An 18604-nucleotide genomic window follows, 5' to 3' on the forward strand; every position below is an offset into this window, starting at 1 on the left:
GATACAGTGCATGTGAGACATGAACATGAAGCCATTAGACTCGATGAACCTTCGTACGACAATCTCATTATTCAAATAGCATGATTCGATTGAGATTGTAGCAAACTCTATGTAACTGAGTCAGTGAGTGAGCAGAGACACCAGGTAAATGCTCGCATGTGATGAGAAAGTTATGTATCATAAAGTATGAGTGCAATACTCTAGTCCAAAGTTATGCTAGAAAGTCGAAAAGATCATTACTCAAGACTTCATGTAGACGATGACAAACAGAGTAAGACATGCAACATTCAGTAGTTGAGCAGTTATTGAGGTCAGATAGGAAATGTATGTTGAGAATAGTCCTAGCAATTACTTAGCAATTGACAACAACCTCACAGATTGTAAGGCTAATCGTGAAAATTTGAAAATACAAGATCCTTATTGAGATCTGAAAAAAACTCCAACACTTGAGCTAACCTGATGCATTCCAGTGTGAAAGCAGCTGTGATTCAAATGAGTTCCTAGAAGTATCAATGGATGGTCACTTGAGGTCTTCAGCAATCGACAGCTCAGCAGTCCTAGAGTTAGGGGCAGCAAGTTTACAACTTGCGATTGAAGCTAATGACCATGATTGTCAGGATACTATGAAACAAACTTCTAGAGAAACATCCATTCGTGGAGAATGTACTGATGTACTGAAACTCTATGTGATGTCAGTAGAAAATGCAATCAATACTCAATGACACTCATGGTTCAAGATTCAAGTGTTCAGTGATGACGTCACATGTACAGAAAGCATGCAGATAATGTTATTAAACAAGCAATAAAAGTTCCAAGTTGAAGAAAGTCTCATGCAAAAGTACTTCAAGACAAGTATCGAATCCCACAGGGAACGATCCTGAGAAAGTCAAACAGACCAATCTGATCCATTTGCAAGAGGCACATGGTAGTGAAGATTCGAAGACAACTTTGAGGACTCAATCAATGATTCAGAGACAACAGTGACTCAAAATACTGTAGAATGAATACTCAAATCAAATGTTCCCAATTGGAGTCCTGAAGTTAGTACGTATGTCAAGATTGAGATGTCCAATTGAATTCAATAACTGGTGAATCATTAACAAACGGACAATTCGAAGCATTCCATCACAATGAAGTGCTGCTTAATGTGTCCATAATCCAACGGGAAATCTTAGGCAGGAACAGGATCGAGTGGCATTGAAATGCATTCCAATTGAATCAGTACCTTGAACATGGTCCACTCAAGTACACTTGAAATAAACATCCTCCTAAGAAATTCCGGACTTGTGAAAGTCCATGGGATTATTGTAGCAAGAAATGTACTGGCAAAATAGTCAGTGAAACAGTAAGTGCGAAAATTAGTCTCAGAATTGGGGGACTAAAACTGTGCGGAACATGCATGGTGAGAATTGTCAAATGACTCCTCTGATTCAATTGACTGTAAAATGCATACAAGATTTATAAACGTCCATTAAGACCTGTGGTTAGTTGAATGGTCAAATGGCGAATCTGAGAAAAAGTCCAGGAATAATCAGTTCCGAATGACTTCCATTGAGAAGCCATCAAGAAACGTAAGAGGCAAACATCTAGGAATTGAGAAACTAAAACGATCCATTGAGAAAATAATTGAGTGGGAACCTCAGCCAATCTTCTCAAGGTGAATGATATCAGGTTAATCAAGTTCTTCAAGTGTGAACACCAAGACCTTAGAGATTGATATCAGTACTCACAATGGTTGGCTTCTGACGTCAGAAAACTTCGGGAAACACGAGATTTCAATTTACACAGTCCCACCATGTTCAAACAGTTAAAACGCAATGCATAGAAACTCACAAAAATTCCGAGGAACCCAGAAAAATCCTCGAAATCCTATTAGGGGCAAATCAGCAGTAGTAGAACTGAGAAACCAGCTATTTCACTGAGGAACTTTGGCCAGTAATTGAAAAGTGGAGACAGCCTATGAAAATTTACAAAAATGTCTCCATTAACAGCGAATCCTAGTTGATCAAGATAGAATGTTACTCATAATGCAGTCGTCCAATCTTTACAAACAGTTCCAAAAGTTATCAATGTTAGAATATTAAAACGAACAGATCCAGTCCCAAAGAAACCCTATCAGATATAAACACTAATCCAATATCTCGAGAGAATACCTTCAGTAGGTGGTGAACACGGGCCGATGGCTGTGGAGCATCGTAGGAAAAGACATGTTATTCCGGAGAGACCTTTTATCTCAAGTGACCTTGGGAAATCGGTGGTACCAGACCAGCAATATTTTCCGTCTTATGAATGAAATTTCAGAGCTGCACTTACTTGAGATTGGTTCACAGAACTTCCCAAGTGGAGGGATTCCATTGATGCAGTCACAGGACAATGGATCGGCATTTCTACATGCAGCATATGAGTTGCACGTGTCACATGACCAAGTGAAGTACTCTTCACATTGACACTCAGGTAATCCCTCAGAGTTTAGGGGGCAGACTGAAAAAAAATGTTAGCATCGATTAATTAACGTACTAATCCATTAGCATCAATTCAAATAATGGAACGACTAATACCAAACTTCGCACCTGTGGTAAAATTAATGCTTGTTAGCAATAAATCATCTGAGACGTTGAACGGTAAGGTGACATTTTCCACCTCGTTCTTCAGTAGATTCGTGAACTCATTCGTCACAAGGTCATTTGGAATGTCCACTGTGAAGACCAGCGATAGTGCCCTGATTCCGCCCGTTTCATTAGTGGCTGGAAGAGACATACAGTTATTATACTTCCACTCACGATAAGACATGGGATTCTTTCAGTATATGTTTAATGAATTCCATGAGTCTTCTACAAATACCAATAAGATCTCACCAAATCTTTTGTGTCTGACATGGTTCTCGGATTGATGTCTGTATTTTCCATCCTGGGAAAACATGAAAAAAACAGTTGACTCACATCAATTACGGTAGTCGTCCTATGAATCAATGCCATTCTTCCAGATTATTTTAATTTTCACATCACCGATTAGATCAAATCTGATCTGTTCTGCTTTTCTTTGAACATGTTTCTCATGCAAGCTCGCGTCATCAGTCAATCGACCAAGACTTGTTTTGGATTTTGCCAGCTTGAGTAGTACCAGCCAAGCAGCCATTTAGGAATGCGCTACAACACGCGTCACATTGCCTGTCAACAAGAGCCGTTGTGTGGAAATTCCAACATTAACTCCTTTGCTGCCATTCCCGAATTTATTCAGGAATTGGAAATTGTGACGTGGAGCGCCATTCCTGATTTTTTTTTTTTTAGTTTTGGGTTGTCTTGCGGGAGGTTCCACTAAAGTGCTTGTTAGATCAAAGTTGTTGTTCTTCTCCTGGTTCATGTTCTTCGCTTGTATTACTTACTTGTCTCAACAATTCCGTCAGTTGAATATCACCCTTAGTCTCCCAAAAGATGTTTGCAGCCAGAACAAGGAGAAGGATGAATCTGGCTGCCTTTGGTAGGATCATCTCAGCTGTTGAGAAACATTCGAATCAAAAATCGTGGCTTGGATCAGTTCGTTGTCCCGATTTTCCAGATCATGCAAATGCACACATGGGAAGCGCGGACAAGCTAATTTCACAGCATGGTCCTCTGAGAATTTCGGTTCTTGATTTGCAATTTTAGCGTGAGATTAGCGGAGATTTTATTTGGTTGTTTTCTTGATGCAAATTTGCAAAAAAAAAATTCTTGTGTGCGAGATGATTTTGAAATCCTTACACTTGAATCAATGGAGTGATATGATTTCATTTATCAACAATTAATATCTATCTATCTATCTATCTATCTATCTATCTATCTATCTATCTATCTATCTGTCTGTCTGTATATATAAAAGCATATATATATATATATATATATATACACAGTAAAGTCTTGTTATATCGATATTCTCGGGAGTCAGAAAAAATATCGATATAACCGGACTATCAATATATCCGATCCTGCGGCATGTAAATTTTCTCCGTGCGTTCATAGAAATAGTATCGTAATAAGCAGTACAATCGATATAACCGATATCGATATAACCGATATCGATATAACGAGACTTTACTGTATATATATATATATATATATATATATATATATATATATATATATATATATGTATGTATATATGTATGTATATATATATGTACTGTGTATATATATACCGTGTATATATATATATATATATATATATATATATATATATATATATATATATATATATATATATATATATATATATACTGTGTATATATACACTGTATATATATATTGTATATATTTCTACTGTATATATAGATATATATTTAAGAAAACTTCCAGAAAATATGCAGTTTCTTTCCAACGCCTCTCAAGCATCATGTGCGATTAACAACAAAAGAAGGAGAAAAAAAGAGGATTAATTTACCTTGTGTCTTGTTTTCATTGATCAAACCCGCTTATTTCAACACAAAAGCCGAGGAAACATCTGTGTGCGTGTATGTATCTATTATGTATGCGTGTGTTTTTGTGTGTCAGTGTGTTTTGTGAGTTGGCCATCAATCCACTTTGTTTCCTGGAATGAGAGTAAGAATGGCGCACCAGTTTGACGGGTTCAGTGGCTTTCACGGAGATAGAACAATTAGAATCATTAAGACTTCACGTTATCATCATTTGTATGTCAACTCGGGAGCTTCCTTTAGTCCATCGATATTAAACTCACACAGACTACAAAGTCGCAAATATAACTCCGAGTTCCTTCGCCTCATTAAGAATTTCCTCATAGCCTCATTAAAAATAATTTGAGGTGTATATTATATACTGTACGTGTGCGCATGTGTGTGTATATGTATGTGTGCATTTAGAGAAACATTTTCAGTAATTGCAGCATTTTATTTGTTACCCAAGTATTTTTTTTAAATAATAATAATGCATTACATTTATAAGCGCCTTTCAAAACTCTCAAGGTCACATTACAGTCGCAGGATCAGTTTTTATGCAGGTGAGCAGAAAAACTGATCCTGTGACTGTAAAGTGACCTTGAGAGTTTTGAAAGGTGCTTCGAAATCAAATGGATTATTATTATTATTTATGCAACAAGCTATCAAGCCATCAACAACCATCACAAAGGTAAATAAATCGACTTTATTATACAGTACAGTTTATTTCTTTAATATCAATACCATAGCACCTTTATTATACATAAAATAAGGTATATTGTGTGTAGTTTTAAGGCTTATTTAGTTGAAAATTACGTTTTATGGGGACCTGGGAACGGATTATTCTCATTTTAATGGTTTCCTATAGGAATTAATGTTTGGAATACACACTTAGCCTTCCACGCACTTCCTGGGAACCAATTAAGTTCGTAAGCCAAGGTATCATTGTAATTTGAATTTGATGTTTCCTGAAAAGCGACAGTGGCTTTGATTTAAAGCACAAACAAAACAAGACAGGAAAATGGTAAATGGTATAACCTGCTTTATTGCATGCTTCAGTTCACTTTTAGCTCGTGTAATTAATTTGGGATGCGCCGCCATGTTTGAATTTCTTCCCGACTTGGGGTCGTGGAGGTCATCTGGCCACATGTTTACGTGCCGTACTTTTCTCCGACGTGTATTATGATGATCATTATAACTCCAATTGTTGTCAAAATGCACTTTGGAGTAAAACGCATACAGTGAGACCTCAACTTACAAACTTTTTGTCTTACAAACGTCAAATTTATGAAAATTAAACCTTATAATAAGCACTATTTTCATAATACACACCCACCACGGCTGGCGGAGTGATCTTCGGCGGAAGCACACGACCGAACAGCACCAGAGGTTAAGTTACCAACAGTCCTTATGGAAGGTGACTCTCCTTCCATAAGCCATCAACGACCATCAAAAAGGTAAATAAAACGTTATTTTACCGCACGGTTTATTTCTTTAATTACAGTCGTCATGTAATGCGTCTCTCTTTCCAAACAGCAATTCCCTCTGACCTTCGACCTCCAATGCCATTCCATCAAGCCATAAATGCCCATCACAAATGTAACTAAAGTGACTTTATGATACAATGCAGTGTATTTCTTTCATTACAATACAATAGCACATTTATTATACATAGAATAAGGTATGTTGTGTGTAGTTTTAAAGCTTATTTAGTTGAAAAGTATATTTTATGGAAACCGCGGAACGGATTATTCCCATTTTAATGGTTTCCTATGGGATTTTTTTTTTTTTTAAGATACACACTTTTCGCCTTACACACTCTGTCTGGGAACCAATTAAGTTCGTAAGTTGAGGTCTCACTGTATGTTTGTTTTTTGTTTTACTTTAAAAGTGCGTTCCTATAGCTCCTTGCTGTCTACCGGCAATTCCCCACCATGGCCTCTGGTGTCTTTCCAAGTCAAACCTGTTACACCGCGTTTTGTTACCTTTTGTTTTTATTGTAACTGGAAGAAAAAAATATGTCAATGTGATTTTGTTGATTCCAAATAGATTCTAATTGACCTATACATTTTTCTTAGCTAATTTAAAACCAAGCGTCATTTTATTTTTCCAATGAATATGCGTATTCATTCAAAGTTAATTTACAAACGCTCTCTTACTGACAAGCTCGATGGTCAAGCGAAAATAGTGTTCTTTCAAGTTTGTCACAGAATTCTACTAGATGTTGCTGCCCTCTGTTGTTTTTTCAAAAGCTGTGCAACTCAATAGCCTACGTTCTAAGAGACATGCAAATAACGTTCAGTACATGCACCGTAAGCGTGTACGCACGAAAGGTTTTTGGAGACTGCGTGTCTTGCATATTATATTTTTATTTAAAGTGCGGAGGGGAAGTGAAATTGGTTCCAAGGACACACAATGTAAACACAGTGTACACATAATGTTTTTAATCACCATGTAGAAATTGTTCACTCAAGTATTTAGTGCATTCATGTTTATTATCAAAAAGCAAATGTGAATCCGTAAATCATTCTTGTTTGTTTCCATGTCAGGTTTGTAATCTATTCCAAAACATGAATCAACAACAAACTTGAGATGCAAAGTAATTGCATCGCTTTCAATGCCAACTGTAGTGTTGAGCCACAGGGCGCTACTTCCGGGTCCTTGTCTGGATTTGTAGTTTTTTATTCTCAAGAACGCCGTCGAATATATGAGTGATTTTCAAAAACAAAACTACAATTCCCATAATGGTCCTCGAAAGTACTACTTGTCAATATGGCTGTTGTCAGACAGACAAAGCGGAGAGGCAAATAATTTCGTCTCTGATTAGAAATCCTTGAGAAAAAAAAGAGGCGCACGGGGCACTGCCATTAAACTGCGTTATTACTGGGCCTCAGTTTAAGTCCCGCGGGGCTTTTGATCGTTTCTTCAAGTTAGATGGTGAAGTTGACATATTAAACCGAGGTAAGTCTTGTAGTTTGGCGTGCAATACATTGCAAAGGTTGTTATATTAATATCAAACCATCGCAGCTGCAGCAGTCGCCGGCGCGTCTAATGTCATGTAGTCATCTCGTCGTCTGGGCTAGCGTCTAATGCTAACTAGCACTCAATGCATATTTTCTTTCCGAAATCATCAGTCTCCTTTTTTACCTGATTATGATGCTCGTGGGCCGATGCGATTGTCAAAATCGTGATCGGATTTTATATCGTTGGGTGTTTCGCGTTATTTTTGCAACGTTGCATCGGAGTCGTATCATTCTGCACGGCAACATTTGCTAACATTAGCTGTTGAGGCAAAGGGCGTGAAAACTGGCATCACCGATTGTCCTGCTTTTGCCCAATTTTTTTAACATTTAAAACCTAAGACAAATTTGGCATCTAGACTCAAGTACGTGATAATAAAAACCCATGCTGGTCGATTGGGTTTTTGACTCTGCAGAAACTCTTAGTTAACAGCTGTGTGTAAGCCAAAATGCAAGCACTTTTCTTGATTGTTTTCACAACATTTTAGACCATTTGAAATGGAACATTCGATTACAGACTTGTGGCCAATTTGTATCACAACATCCTTTTGGAACTGCAAATTATTCAACAAGGAAAACGACCTATCAACAACAATAAAGAGAGAGAAAAGGTGATCAATAGTGACACGTTTCCCCTATTTTTGGATTTATATTCGTGAGCTAACTTGACTGTGTAATTTGTGGTGTCATTCATTCATTTATTTGATTGTTTTTTTAAATTTAATATTCATCCCATTTTTCCCGACTTGGACCCTCAATATGTGTGTGAATCTATCCAACTCAAATATCTCTTCCACTATTCCGAGCCATTGATTCTTTGTTGGTGGGTCAGTTTTAAACCATTTTCTTGTTTTTTGGCTTTCTTGCTGGCTATCAGCAACACTTTTATCACATACTCATCTCTCGTTTGCACGTTTTCTTGATTTATGTTTGCTAGATACATCACCATGTCAGTCTTTGGTATTTCGTAGCCAATTATGTTCTTGGTTATCACTTTATCGAATGAATGTAACCTGTCAGTGAGGTTAGCATGCACGAGCTTGCCTTAAAATCACATTTCTGATTGTTCCCTGTGTGAAAACCAATTTTAGACTCTGTAAATTATACACACCTCTGTTGTAAACACAGTTATTCTTGCGTTATTGATCTTAGCGATTTGGTGATGAAGCTTCACTTGAAACTATTTTTTGATCCTGAGTCTGACATTTTTTTTTTTAGCTATTTTGTGTCTGTTGTGTCTTGGAACAAACAAGGATGAGAAACTGTGTTGTCGCTTTTTCGCTGTTCATTTCCTGTTTTAGCTTGCGTTGGCGGAAATCGCAATTTTAATTGGATGATACTGACGCCAGTTGGCGGAATGCGCCATTTTGATTGGATGATCTTGATTGGTTGATGTCGAAACAGGTAAACACCCCCTTTTGAATGAACGGATGAGTAAAAAAAATAATAATAAATAAAGTTGCACTGTGGTAGTGTGGCATATGCCACATTTGTTTGAATAGACCGAAGGATTCAATCGCCTTTGTGGAGAGAACAGCTTCTTATTTGATAGATTCTAATTTGGAATGAAAACAATAGCATCGATGAAACAGCGGCACTATGACAAGCCCCATGTTAACGTTAGCATCAATATACAGTAAAGTCTCGTTATATCGATATTCAAGGGAGTCCGAAAAAATATCGATATAACCGGGACTATCGATATATCCGATATCGATATAACGAGACTTTACTGTACTACTGCGAGAGGCAGCAGAAAGCAAGCGTGCAAGCTAATGAGCAGTGCGCAGGCTAGCTAGCAGTCACCTAGCGTATGTACCCGGCAAATTGACTTTTATTTTGATAGTTTGGCTTTTTTCAGACTTTTTTTTTCTCATTTGTCATTTTCATCCCTGTACAAATCAACAGATGGCGAACAAGCTTTAAAAGCAAGTCACAAGTTGCAATAATTGTCATTCCCTTATATATTATATTTTGTTTAAAAAAACAAAACATGCAATGTTTTTCCAAATCACAAACAGTGAGAGTCAGAAACTGCAGATACACGATGACTGTGTGAATGTAGAACTGCAGGCGTCGTCTAACTAATTAAATCTACCTATCAGGCGGGCATTTAACAGTCCAGCTCTCACAAGACATGACGGTGATTTATTAATTTGCACAACTGAGATTAACCCTTTTGTTGCGCGGGCCGCTTTGTGTTTTGCGTGCAGGTACAGAGATTGAGGTTTTGAATAGAAAAAAAAAAACCTATTGGAACAAGTTGCAGTCTGTGAATGGTTAACTGTGTAAACGCTTGAATGAGGATGGCTAATGATCACCGCTAACCGCTCGCTAGTCTTGCTTTTGAGTGGGAAAAATATATGTGCGGAAAATCCATTGGGTTATGCGGTGTTGACGTGTTTGTTTAATGCTTTTGTTGTCATCGCTTGATAATCATTGACAGGTTTATATCATAAAACCAAGCGAGGGATTCGAGGTTGAGGAAGTGCGCAGACCCAAAGTGACTCTGCAAAACTGATGCTAATTTGAGATGGGTCCGATGCCGATAAATTAGCCTCGTTCTGTGAAAGCCGACTGCTTCCACCTTCGCTTAAAGGACAACCGACACCTCTGGACAAGTTGTGTCCATAATTTGTAAAATGGCTTCAAATGACTTCTACTGAGCGTATTTGACAAAGATTCCATCGCATGTAGCTATATTTTACGTTTTAAGACTCGCACTGAATATTCAGGAAGTCTTGTTTTTGAGTTGGTGACATCACGTCAGGAACACACAATGCATTTTGGGTACTTTGTTTGTTCTGAAAACTTTGTGTTGATGGCGAAATTAGAAGGAAAACATAGCTAACGCGATGGTGAATCGTTGTGCGTTGCACCAAAACTACTATTTGATACTAGTTGACACAAATTCCTAGCAGACAAATCAGCCCATTTCCAACGGAGCTTGGGCGCCATCTTGTGCATTTTCTGGGATGCTACGTTGGAGTCCAGACGCCTCCCAAAAATAGCCGATTTTTATTTTTAATACCTCCCACATGTATCTCCCACTCGTCATTTTCTTATCTCCTGCTGCTTTATTTTCATCTCAGTTTTCTCTCCTTTTTTTTTTTTCTCCGCCCATCCGCAGCGTGGTTCCTTTTTTCCGACTTAATCCTCTCATTTCCCTTTTGACAATCTGTCCTATTTCCGTCTCCTTTTGCGCTTCTTGGTATACGTCCCTTGACGTCCCGTCCCGTCCCCCCCGTTGCGATTTGTCTCCAGGATGTCTGACATGAGCGAGGAGCCTCGCTTCACCATTGAGCAGATCGATCTCCTGCAGCGACTGCGTCGATCCGGCATGTCCAAGCGGGAGATCCTCCACGCGTTGGAAACTCTGGACCGGCTGGACCGGGAGCACGGCGACAAGTTCGGGCGTCGTACATCATCCTCTTCCTCGTCTTCCTACGCGGTAGGCGGGACCAACAACACTGCCTCGACGGGCGCCACCGCCACGTGCAACGGCGACCACTCTGCGAGCACCACCGCCTCCAAGATCTCCACCGCCACGCAGACGCAGTTTGGCAGCAACGGCGGGCTGTCGCCCTCGCTGAGTAACAGCTACGACACCTCGCCGCCTCCGGCGCCGCCGCCTTCAGCCATCTTGCCCTCACACGTCTCGCTGGTGGCGCTAGCCCAGAACGGTCGCGACAGTCTGGCCGCTACGCCCAACGGGAAGCTATCGCCTCCTCGCTATCCTGTGAACAGCGCGGCGGCGGCGGCGGCTCGAACTTTTGGTTTTGAGGCTATCGAAGAGGATATTGATGTTGATGATAAAGTAGAGGAGCTGATGAGGTCAGGAAATGGTTGTTTTATGTGTTTTTTTTGTTCCTCCTCGGACGATTTTGTTGGGTGGAATTTCCAAATGTCAAATGTCACGTTAGGTCACGTGCTAAAAATAGTAGCGTGGTAGTTACTCGAAAACAATTGTTTAGTTTTTTTTTATGATCTTTTTGTTGATTTTTTTTTTTGGATCAGTTAGAAGAAGAAGAAACATGGTCACTTATTAAAACACATTAAAACAAAATAGAATATAAAAAATAAAATAGAATAAATTTCAATTAGTTACATTAAAATACAATGGAATAGAATATAAAAAATCAAATGGAATAAAATAAAAAACATGTTAAAATAAAATAAAATATATAAAAAATAGAATTAAATGAACGACATTAAAATAGAATATAAAAAATAAAAATAAAATAAAAAAATGCATTAAAATAGAATAGAATATAAAAAATAAAATAGAATTAAATTTAAAATACATTAAAATAAAATATATAAAAAATAGAATAAAATTACACTAAAATATAGAATATAAAAAAATAAAATAGAATAAAATTAAAAATACATTAAAATATGAAAAATGAAATAGTATCAAATAAAATATATAAAAATATATAATAAAATGGAATTAAATATATAAAAAGTAGAATAAAATAGAAATTAAATTAAATACATTAAAATAAAATAGAATATAAAAACTAAAATAGAATAACATGAAAAATACATTAAAATAAAATGGAATAAAATATATAAAAGAATAAAATTCAATAAAATAGAATCTCATCATAAAATACAATACAATAAAATAAACAAAATTCAACCAAATTGAATGGATTGGAGCCAATAGGATAACATAGCTGTCTTTTCAAGCACTTTCTTTATTATTCTTTTTTTTTTTTTTGATGCATTGTTGCTTTTAGTTAAATTAAGTCCAACTGGCCCCATGCTGCTTCATATTTTTTAAACAATGCATTTGTTTTATTGTATTTTTAGGAGGGATAGCAGCATGGTGAAAGAGGAGATTAAAGCCTTCCTGGGGAATCGTCGCATCTCCCAAGCGGTGGTGGCACAAGTCACCGGTAAGTTTGCAATCACCCGTACAAAGGCCATTTTTGAACATTATTCCTTCCTGATATTCGCTCCTCTGGCGCATACGTGATAGATAGCTAATAGCTAGCTAGATAGCTAATATAAAGCCAGCAAGATAGCCAGCTAGACAGCTAATATAGAACAAATAGATAGCTAGATAGGTAGCGAGCTGATAGCTAGCTAGATAGCTCATAGCCAGCGAAATTTACAATGCATTTTCCCCAAAGCTCACAATAATATGGACTAAAAGTCATCGAAATTGACAGTATTGACAGTTTTGCCGCCACACCCTCATGCATTCCACACTTCTCCGTTGCTCCAAAATCCCAAATCTATGCATTTAAGGATGGCCAGAATAACGCACCGTTGCCTCTCAGTAGGAAAATGACGTGCTTAAAAACCAAGACCCGCTTTGTCCTTCAAGCACTTTAAAGTGCTGATGTCTTCTTCTTCTTCTATCACGCGGCGGCGCGCTAGCTCATTGACATGGATCGCTGCCTTCTTTTCTCATCTGCCTTTTTGTCGCTAACGTTATTTCAAAGGATTTTCTTCCTCCAACTGTGCCGGGGCTTGATGTAAAACACTGGCTAATTTGATGTCTGGCTGCCTTCCAGGCATCAGCCAGAGCAGAATCTCTCATTGGCTGCTGCAGCACGGCTCCGATCTGAGTGAGCAGAAGAAGAGGGCCTTCTACCGCTGGTACACGTTGGAGAAGACCACTCCAGGTACGGCTCCATTTTGGGAAGCTAATAAAAAGTTTTAATTCCCTCCATGTATTACATGCAGAACGCACCACAAATGAATTAGAAAATCGTTTTCAAATCTGAAGTAAAAAAAAATAATGACTGTATTTTCATTTACATTTGAATTTTTAGTTAGACTTTAGCAAGCGTTATGAAATTTCACAAGTTTGGTGTGCTTTACTGGGCCGAATAAAATGATGTGGCGGGCCGGATTTGGCCCGCGGGCCTTGACTTGGACACCAGTGATGTAAGGGATGAGCCAGCTATCTGAAAAGACAGTAAGTTAGCGTGTTCGCTCGTTAGCTAGTTTAATCGCTAGCTAGCTTGTTCGTTATCTAGCGTAATCGCTCGCTTGCCAGCTGGATAAATAAGCATGGAATTTCATTAACGTTTGATTTGCTTTCACGGGCCGAATAGAATGATGTGGTGGGCCGGATTTGGCCCCCGGGCCTTGACTTGGACACCTGTGATGTAAGGGATGAGCCAGCTATCTGAATATAAAGAGTGCGAGCTAGCTTGCTCGTTAGCTAGCTTGCTTGTTAGCTAGCTTGATCGCTAGCTATCCAGCTAGATAAAAGAGCTTGGAATTTCACTAGTTTACTTTGCTTTCACGGGCCGAATAAAATGGATGTGGCGGGCCGAATTTGGCCCCCGGGCCTTGACTTAGACACCTATCTAAATAGAGAGCTAGCTCCCTCGTTAGCTAGCTTAGCTTTTTTTCCCCCCGCGCATCCTTTTTAGGACACGCTTGAGTATATGGAGGCTTAAAGGAGCTGCATGCTGACTTTGCATCATTGTTATAAATGTGCTGTCTCGACCTATAGACGGACGGCGGGCGGTCGTCCCACGCCTTGTCCTCTGCGGCACGCTCCTTCGATGGAGGTCTGCCCAACGCCATCAGCGGCGCAGCAAACCGCTTCTTCCTCGTGATTATTAATGGCCGCAGTGAGCGCGGCGCCGCGCGCGTTTCCAACGCTAATGCTGCAGAGGAAAACGACGCCATTGTCGCGCTGATTCAGGACATGTTCGACAAAGTCCAAATTTCCCCCTCCGCAGGCGCCACACTGAACATGCGTCCCGCTCCGTTGCCATTGGAGGAGATGGAATGGAGGCAAACCCCTCCCCCACTGGCCACCGCCCCGGGTACTTTCCGACTGCGGCGGGGAAGCCGCTTCACGTGGAGGAAGGAGTGTCTTGCCGTGATGGAGAAGTGAGTTTGCACCATCCTGCCAACCCCCCCTCCCTCCTCCCAAGGTCAAAAGGTCAACTTGGCTATCTTCTCGTATGATTGACAGTTACTTCAACGACAACCAGTACCCCGATGAGGCCAAAAGGGAGGAAATCGCCAACGCCTGCAATGCTGTTATTCAGAAACCAGGTAAACGATGCATATCCAAGGTGTGGCCCGAGGGCCGAATGCGGTCCCTGGTCAATTTTCTTTCGGCCCGCAGCCAAAAACGTGTTAGCTAAAGCGTTCGTAAGCCGAGGTATCACTGTACAATACATATAACATAATTATTATAGCGCTTTAATGACAGCTGAAGTTGTAAGTAACAAGCGAGTGTAATGAGACCGCGGCCATCTTTTCCCAGGGAAGAAGCTATCCGACTTGGAGAGGGTGACTTCCCTGAAAGTTTACAACTGGTTCGCCAACCGTCGCAAGGAGATCAAGAGACGAGCCAACATTGGTAATGTATCTTCCATCTTGGTTTCCAAGGACCGCCCCCCCAAAGTGGGCGTAAACACTTTTTATTTTTTTTTGAAGAGGCATAAATGTCACATTGTGGTCCTTTTCCTCCAAGAAGCCACAATCCTGGAGAGTCACGGCATCGACGTGCAAAGTCCGGGAGGACACTCCAACAGCGACGACATTGATGGCAACGATTTTACCGACCAGGTAAGACGAGACAATCTCCTTCGTTTCTTTCCCATTTTTTTTGCTTGTTAACTCATTCACTGCCAGACGATGTACAAAAAGGTGTCCATTGCAGTGCCAGGGTTTTTGTCATTGTCACTGCTAATAGATAGCCAGATAGCTAGCTAATAGACAGCAAAAAGAGAGCTAGCTAATAGACAGCAAATAGCTAGTCAGCTAGGCAGCCACCCAGATAGCCAGCCAGTTAGCTAGCTAATAGACAGCAAATAGATAGCCAGCTAGGTAGCAAGCTAGGCACCCAAGCATGAAAAAAAAAAAAACCCCAAACAAATTTGCAAATGTGTTAAATTATAATTCAGTCTTTCCTCTCATTGTAGGCATGTGACCTGCCATATTTTGACAAGCGACCTCTCAGCCGACCTTTTGGCCTTTACCGCTTGGAGCCCGGTTCCCCGACGCAGGTAAATCTTGATTTTTGGTCACCTTCAGGTCAAGATGATTTGTACGTTACATAATGCCAGTCTTACGATGCCGTTCCACTTTAGTTTCCAAGAGAAACCCCCCTTCAAAATTGCATTTGAACCCCTCCTCAAACATTCCCAAAATCCCATATTCACAATGGTCCTTGAATCACCCATCCCCCCCTTCCTGCTATCTCAGGATGACAGCGCCGCTCACAGCGAGCACCAGGATCCCATCTCCTTGGCTGTGGAGATGGCCGCCGTCAATCACACCATCCTGGCCCTGTCACGAAGCAGCGGCGGCGGCGGTGGCGTCCCCGGCGACATCAAGACCGAGGTCCTGGAAGATGACTAAAAGGGGTCAAAGTGGATGAAGCTGTAAGAGGCCAAAAAAAAGGGAATGGAAGAATTTCAAGCGAGGGAAGGGTAGGACCGTTGTGTGTTTGAACTCCAGAAAGTATCCGGACTCCGCGGGGAGTACTCTCTGAATATCTAAAACGGTTCCCAGCGGCTTCCGAGACCTTCTTCCCTCCATTATGACCTCTCGTCTTTGACTTTCTGACAACGTATTAACTCATCGTACAACTCAAGACAAAGGCAAAAAAAAACAAAAAAAGACTAAGTCATGACCTTCCTGGACACCTCACAACCAAAAGCCTCCGTCCCACTCCCCAGCCACTTCCCATTCCCAGCTTTTACCTCTGCAGCCTGGTTGTCTGAGCCAATCCTCAAGTCTCACTCAACCTCAGAGACAAACTCCGCCAATGTGTAGTGTACATAAGCTCCATGGTTCTTCTAGAACGTCATCCCCCCCCACCCCCTCCCCATCTATTCACCATCTATTGTGCAATTAACGGCAGGAGGACGATGAAAGATTTCATCATCATTTAGCCCGTCGAGTGCTTGAAGAATTGATGGTTTCATGTGATAGTGGAGCAACAGTGAAATTTGGACTTTATTGATATCGCAAACTCAATTATTATTATGAAATTTTTTTTAACGCCATCCATGCCAAAGGAAAAGAGGCCGGTCGGTTCTCGCCGCCCATTTTTACCATTTCTTGGAAACTATTTGGCAAAAAAGCTGTCGTTTTTTTGTTCTCGGGTTAGCTGTAAACGCTCGCTAACAATGATGTTATCATCATGGCTGATCCGCCTCTAAAATGGCCGAAAGAATGTGACCGCAGCAGATTTGTATCACGAAAGCACCGTATTCGAATGCAGTAAATAAGCCTTAAAACTATACAAAATAGACATTATTTTATGTATAATAAATGTTCTATGGTATTGTAATTAAAGAAATAAACTACTGTATAATAAAGGCCCCACTTTCCCCATTACAGTGATACCTCGGCTTGTCGCACGCTGTGAGCGCATGAAAAAGGAAAGACAGACGACAGATAACACAAAGAAAAAACAAAAGTGAAAAGGTGAGAAAATGGATAGAAAACACAGTGAAATTTGGACTCGTTTCAACTTTATTGATAATTCAAAGGTAGAGTATAGACTGCAAGGTTAAACTATCCCATCAATCAGGCTCCACAGACAGACACAGACAGACTGAAGCCATTCTCCCAAAAAGAAAATGGCTGCCGACATTTTTTTTTTTTGTCCTCTATTCCCCGCCCCCAGTCTTTGGTTAAAGCCACGTGATTGGTCAAGATCGCAGCAGTGAGGAGGGGCTTAAAACCTATCTATGCCATTGATGACCATCACAAAGGTAAATAAAACGACTGTATTATACAGTACAGTTTATTTCTTTAATTACAAGATCATAGAACATTTATTATATATAAAATAATGTATATTTTGTGGAGTTTTAAGGCTTATTTAGTAGAAAAATCTGTTTTATGGGGACCTGGGAACGGATTATTCTCATTTTAATGGTTTCCTATGGGAAATTAATGTTTGGAATACACACTTTCTGGGAACCAATTATGTTCGTAAGCCAAGGGATCACTATGTATCCAAAAAGGGGAACAAGCAACTTTTCAGTCAAACTGAGCTCGTCACTTTTTGACCAAAGGAAAAAAATTCGAGGAAATGATTCAGCATATTTTTTTTCCTTCCTTAAATTTTTTTTTATACTTAGTTCAATCGAATGTAAGCAAAATATTTATTCCACTGCACTAATATCGATTTATTGAAAAGCCTGTTTGAATATCAAAACAGTCAACCAGAGTTTTAGATCACCTTTGCAGTTGCATTCAGGGGGGGGGGGGTGTTTCGCCATTTGAAAAATGCCATTTTTTTCCCCCAAAAGCGTAACCTGAATCTTTTCAAGAGGCCCTTACATGATGATTTTGGAAAAGAATATATCGTGTGTATCAATTTTCATGCATTTCAAATTGGATTAAAAAAAAAAGATTTTAGGGTTTTAAAAAAAAGTACAGGTAAAATCCGACTTAAGACCGAGTTCCCTTCCAACCAAACGGTCGTAAGTCAAAATGGTCGTAAGTTGAAATCCATTCAAAATGTTGAATAGAGACTTAGAGGCTAAATGACACGCAACCCCCCCCCCCCCCCTCTGGTGCCATCACACAGTCGATTGCTGTGCGAGTGTGTGAGATGCTGCTGGCTGGCTGGCCAAAATTGTCGTACACGTTGCATTGCCAGGCGTAGAATTAAAATTACCAGCATCTCACGCTCGCACAGCAATCGACCGCGTGATGCACCAGAGGGGAGAGGGGGGGGGGGGCAGTTTGCGAGTCATTTAGCCTACGAGTCTCTATTCAACATTTTCAATTAATTTCAACTTACGACCATTTTGACTTACGGCCATTTGGTCGGAACGGAACTGGGTCGTAAGTCGGATGTTACCTGTATATATTAAAAAATATCCGAATATAGCTGAGAATAAGAAGACTGAATGCTGTTATATGGATCTTAAAAGCCGATGTTTCTGTTCAATTGTATCGTATTGCCCATTTTGAAATTTAGTGCCTTTTTTGGACAGTAGACTGTTCTGTAATTAAGATGTAGTGTGTATATAAATATATATATAAATATATATATGCATTTTTGTACAGTTTCTTTGTTCATTTTTTTGAAACTTGTGTTTCTTTTAGTATGATTATATATATATATAAATAATGTACAAGAGAAAATAAACCTATATCACTGAAAAGTACTTTGTGATTTGCGTTGGACCGTGTCCACCTCGGAGTG

The 18604-nt window shown here is 39.8% G+C and overlaps 2 protein-coding genes across 3 annotated transcripts in view; one reads left to right on the forward strand and one right to left on the reverse strand.

Annotated features, from left to right (window-relative positions):
- LOC148883490 (uncharacterized) overlaps positions 1 to 4466 on the reverse strand; it is a 37009-nt gene extending 32543 nt beyond the window's left edge. The window contains exons 1-5 of the mRNA XM_089022733.1: positions 4414 to 4466; positions 3383 to 3492; positions 2856 to 2907; positions 2571 to 2744; positions 2243 to 2481 (exon numbers count right to left, since the gene is read on the reverse strand). Coding sequence (XP_088878859.1) covers positions 2243 to 2481; positions 2571 to 2744; positions 2856 to 2907; positions 3383 to 3487 — 570 coding nt within the window. The 5' untranslated portion in view covers positions 3488 to 3492; positions 4414 to 4466. The remainder of the gene's footprint in view (positions 1 to 2242; positions 2482 to 2570; positions 2745 to 2855; positions 2908 to 3382; positions 3493 to 4413) is intronic.
- A 2723-nt stretch (positions 4467 to 7189) lies between these two features.
- hmbox1b (homeobox containing 1 b) lies at positions 7190 to 18563 on the forward strand. 2 transcript variants are annotated; one of them, XM_089022715.1, is made up of 10 exons: positions 7190 to 7384; positions 10708 to 11277; positions 12262 to 12347; positions 12972 to 13082; positions 14157 to 14310; positions 14396 to 14478; positions 14693 to 14788; positions 14903 to 14997; positions 15354 to 15437; positions 15637 to 18563. In XM_089022715.1, the coding sequence occupies exons 2-10, from the start codon at positions 10709 to 10711 to the stop codon at positions 15790 to 15792; spliced, it is 1434 nt and encodes a 477-aa protein (XP_088878841.1). In that variant the 5' UTR covers positions 7190 to 7384; position 10708; the 3' UTR covers positions 15793 to 18563. The 2 variants fall into 2 exon arrangements, with proteins under 2 accessions (XP_088878841.1, XP_088878842.1); XM_089022716.1 differs by having other exon boundaries at positions 14906 to 14997.
- The last annotated feature ends 41 nt before the right edge of the window (positions 18564 to 18604 follow it).

This window comes from Hippocampus bargibanti, linkage group LG19 (genome assembly GCF_051943395.1).
Source record: "Hippocampus bargibanti isolate YZ-2025 linkage group LG19, ASM5194339v1, whole genome shotgun sequence".
Classification (NCBI taxonomy): domain Eukaryota; kingdom Metazoa; phylum Chordata; class Actinopteri; order Syngnathiformes; family Syngnathidae; genus Hippocampus; species Hippocampus bargibanti.

Coding starts and splice junctions, on each gene's coding strand:
- hmbox1b (XM_089022715.1), top strand. CDS start 10,709: ATGTCTGACATGAGCGAGGAGCCTCGCTTCACCATTGAGCAGATCGAT. Junction 14,479..14,692: donor TGCTGTTATTCAGAAACCAG/GTAAACGATGCA, acceptor ATCTTTTCCCAG/GGAAGAAGCTATCCGACTTG. Junction 14,789..14,902: donor CAAGAGACGAGCCAACATTG/GTAATGTATCTT, acceptor TTTTCCTCCAAG/AAGCCACAATCCTGGAGAGT.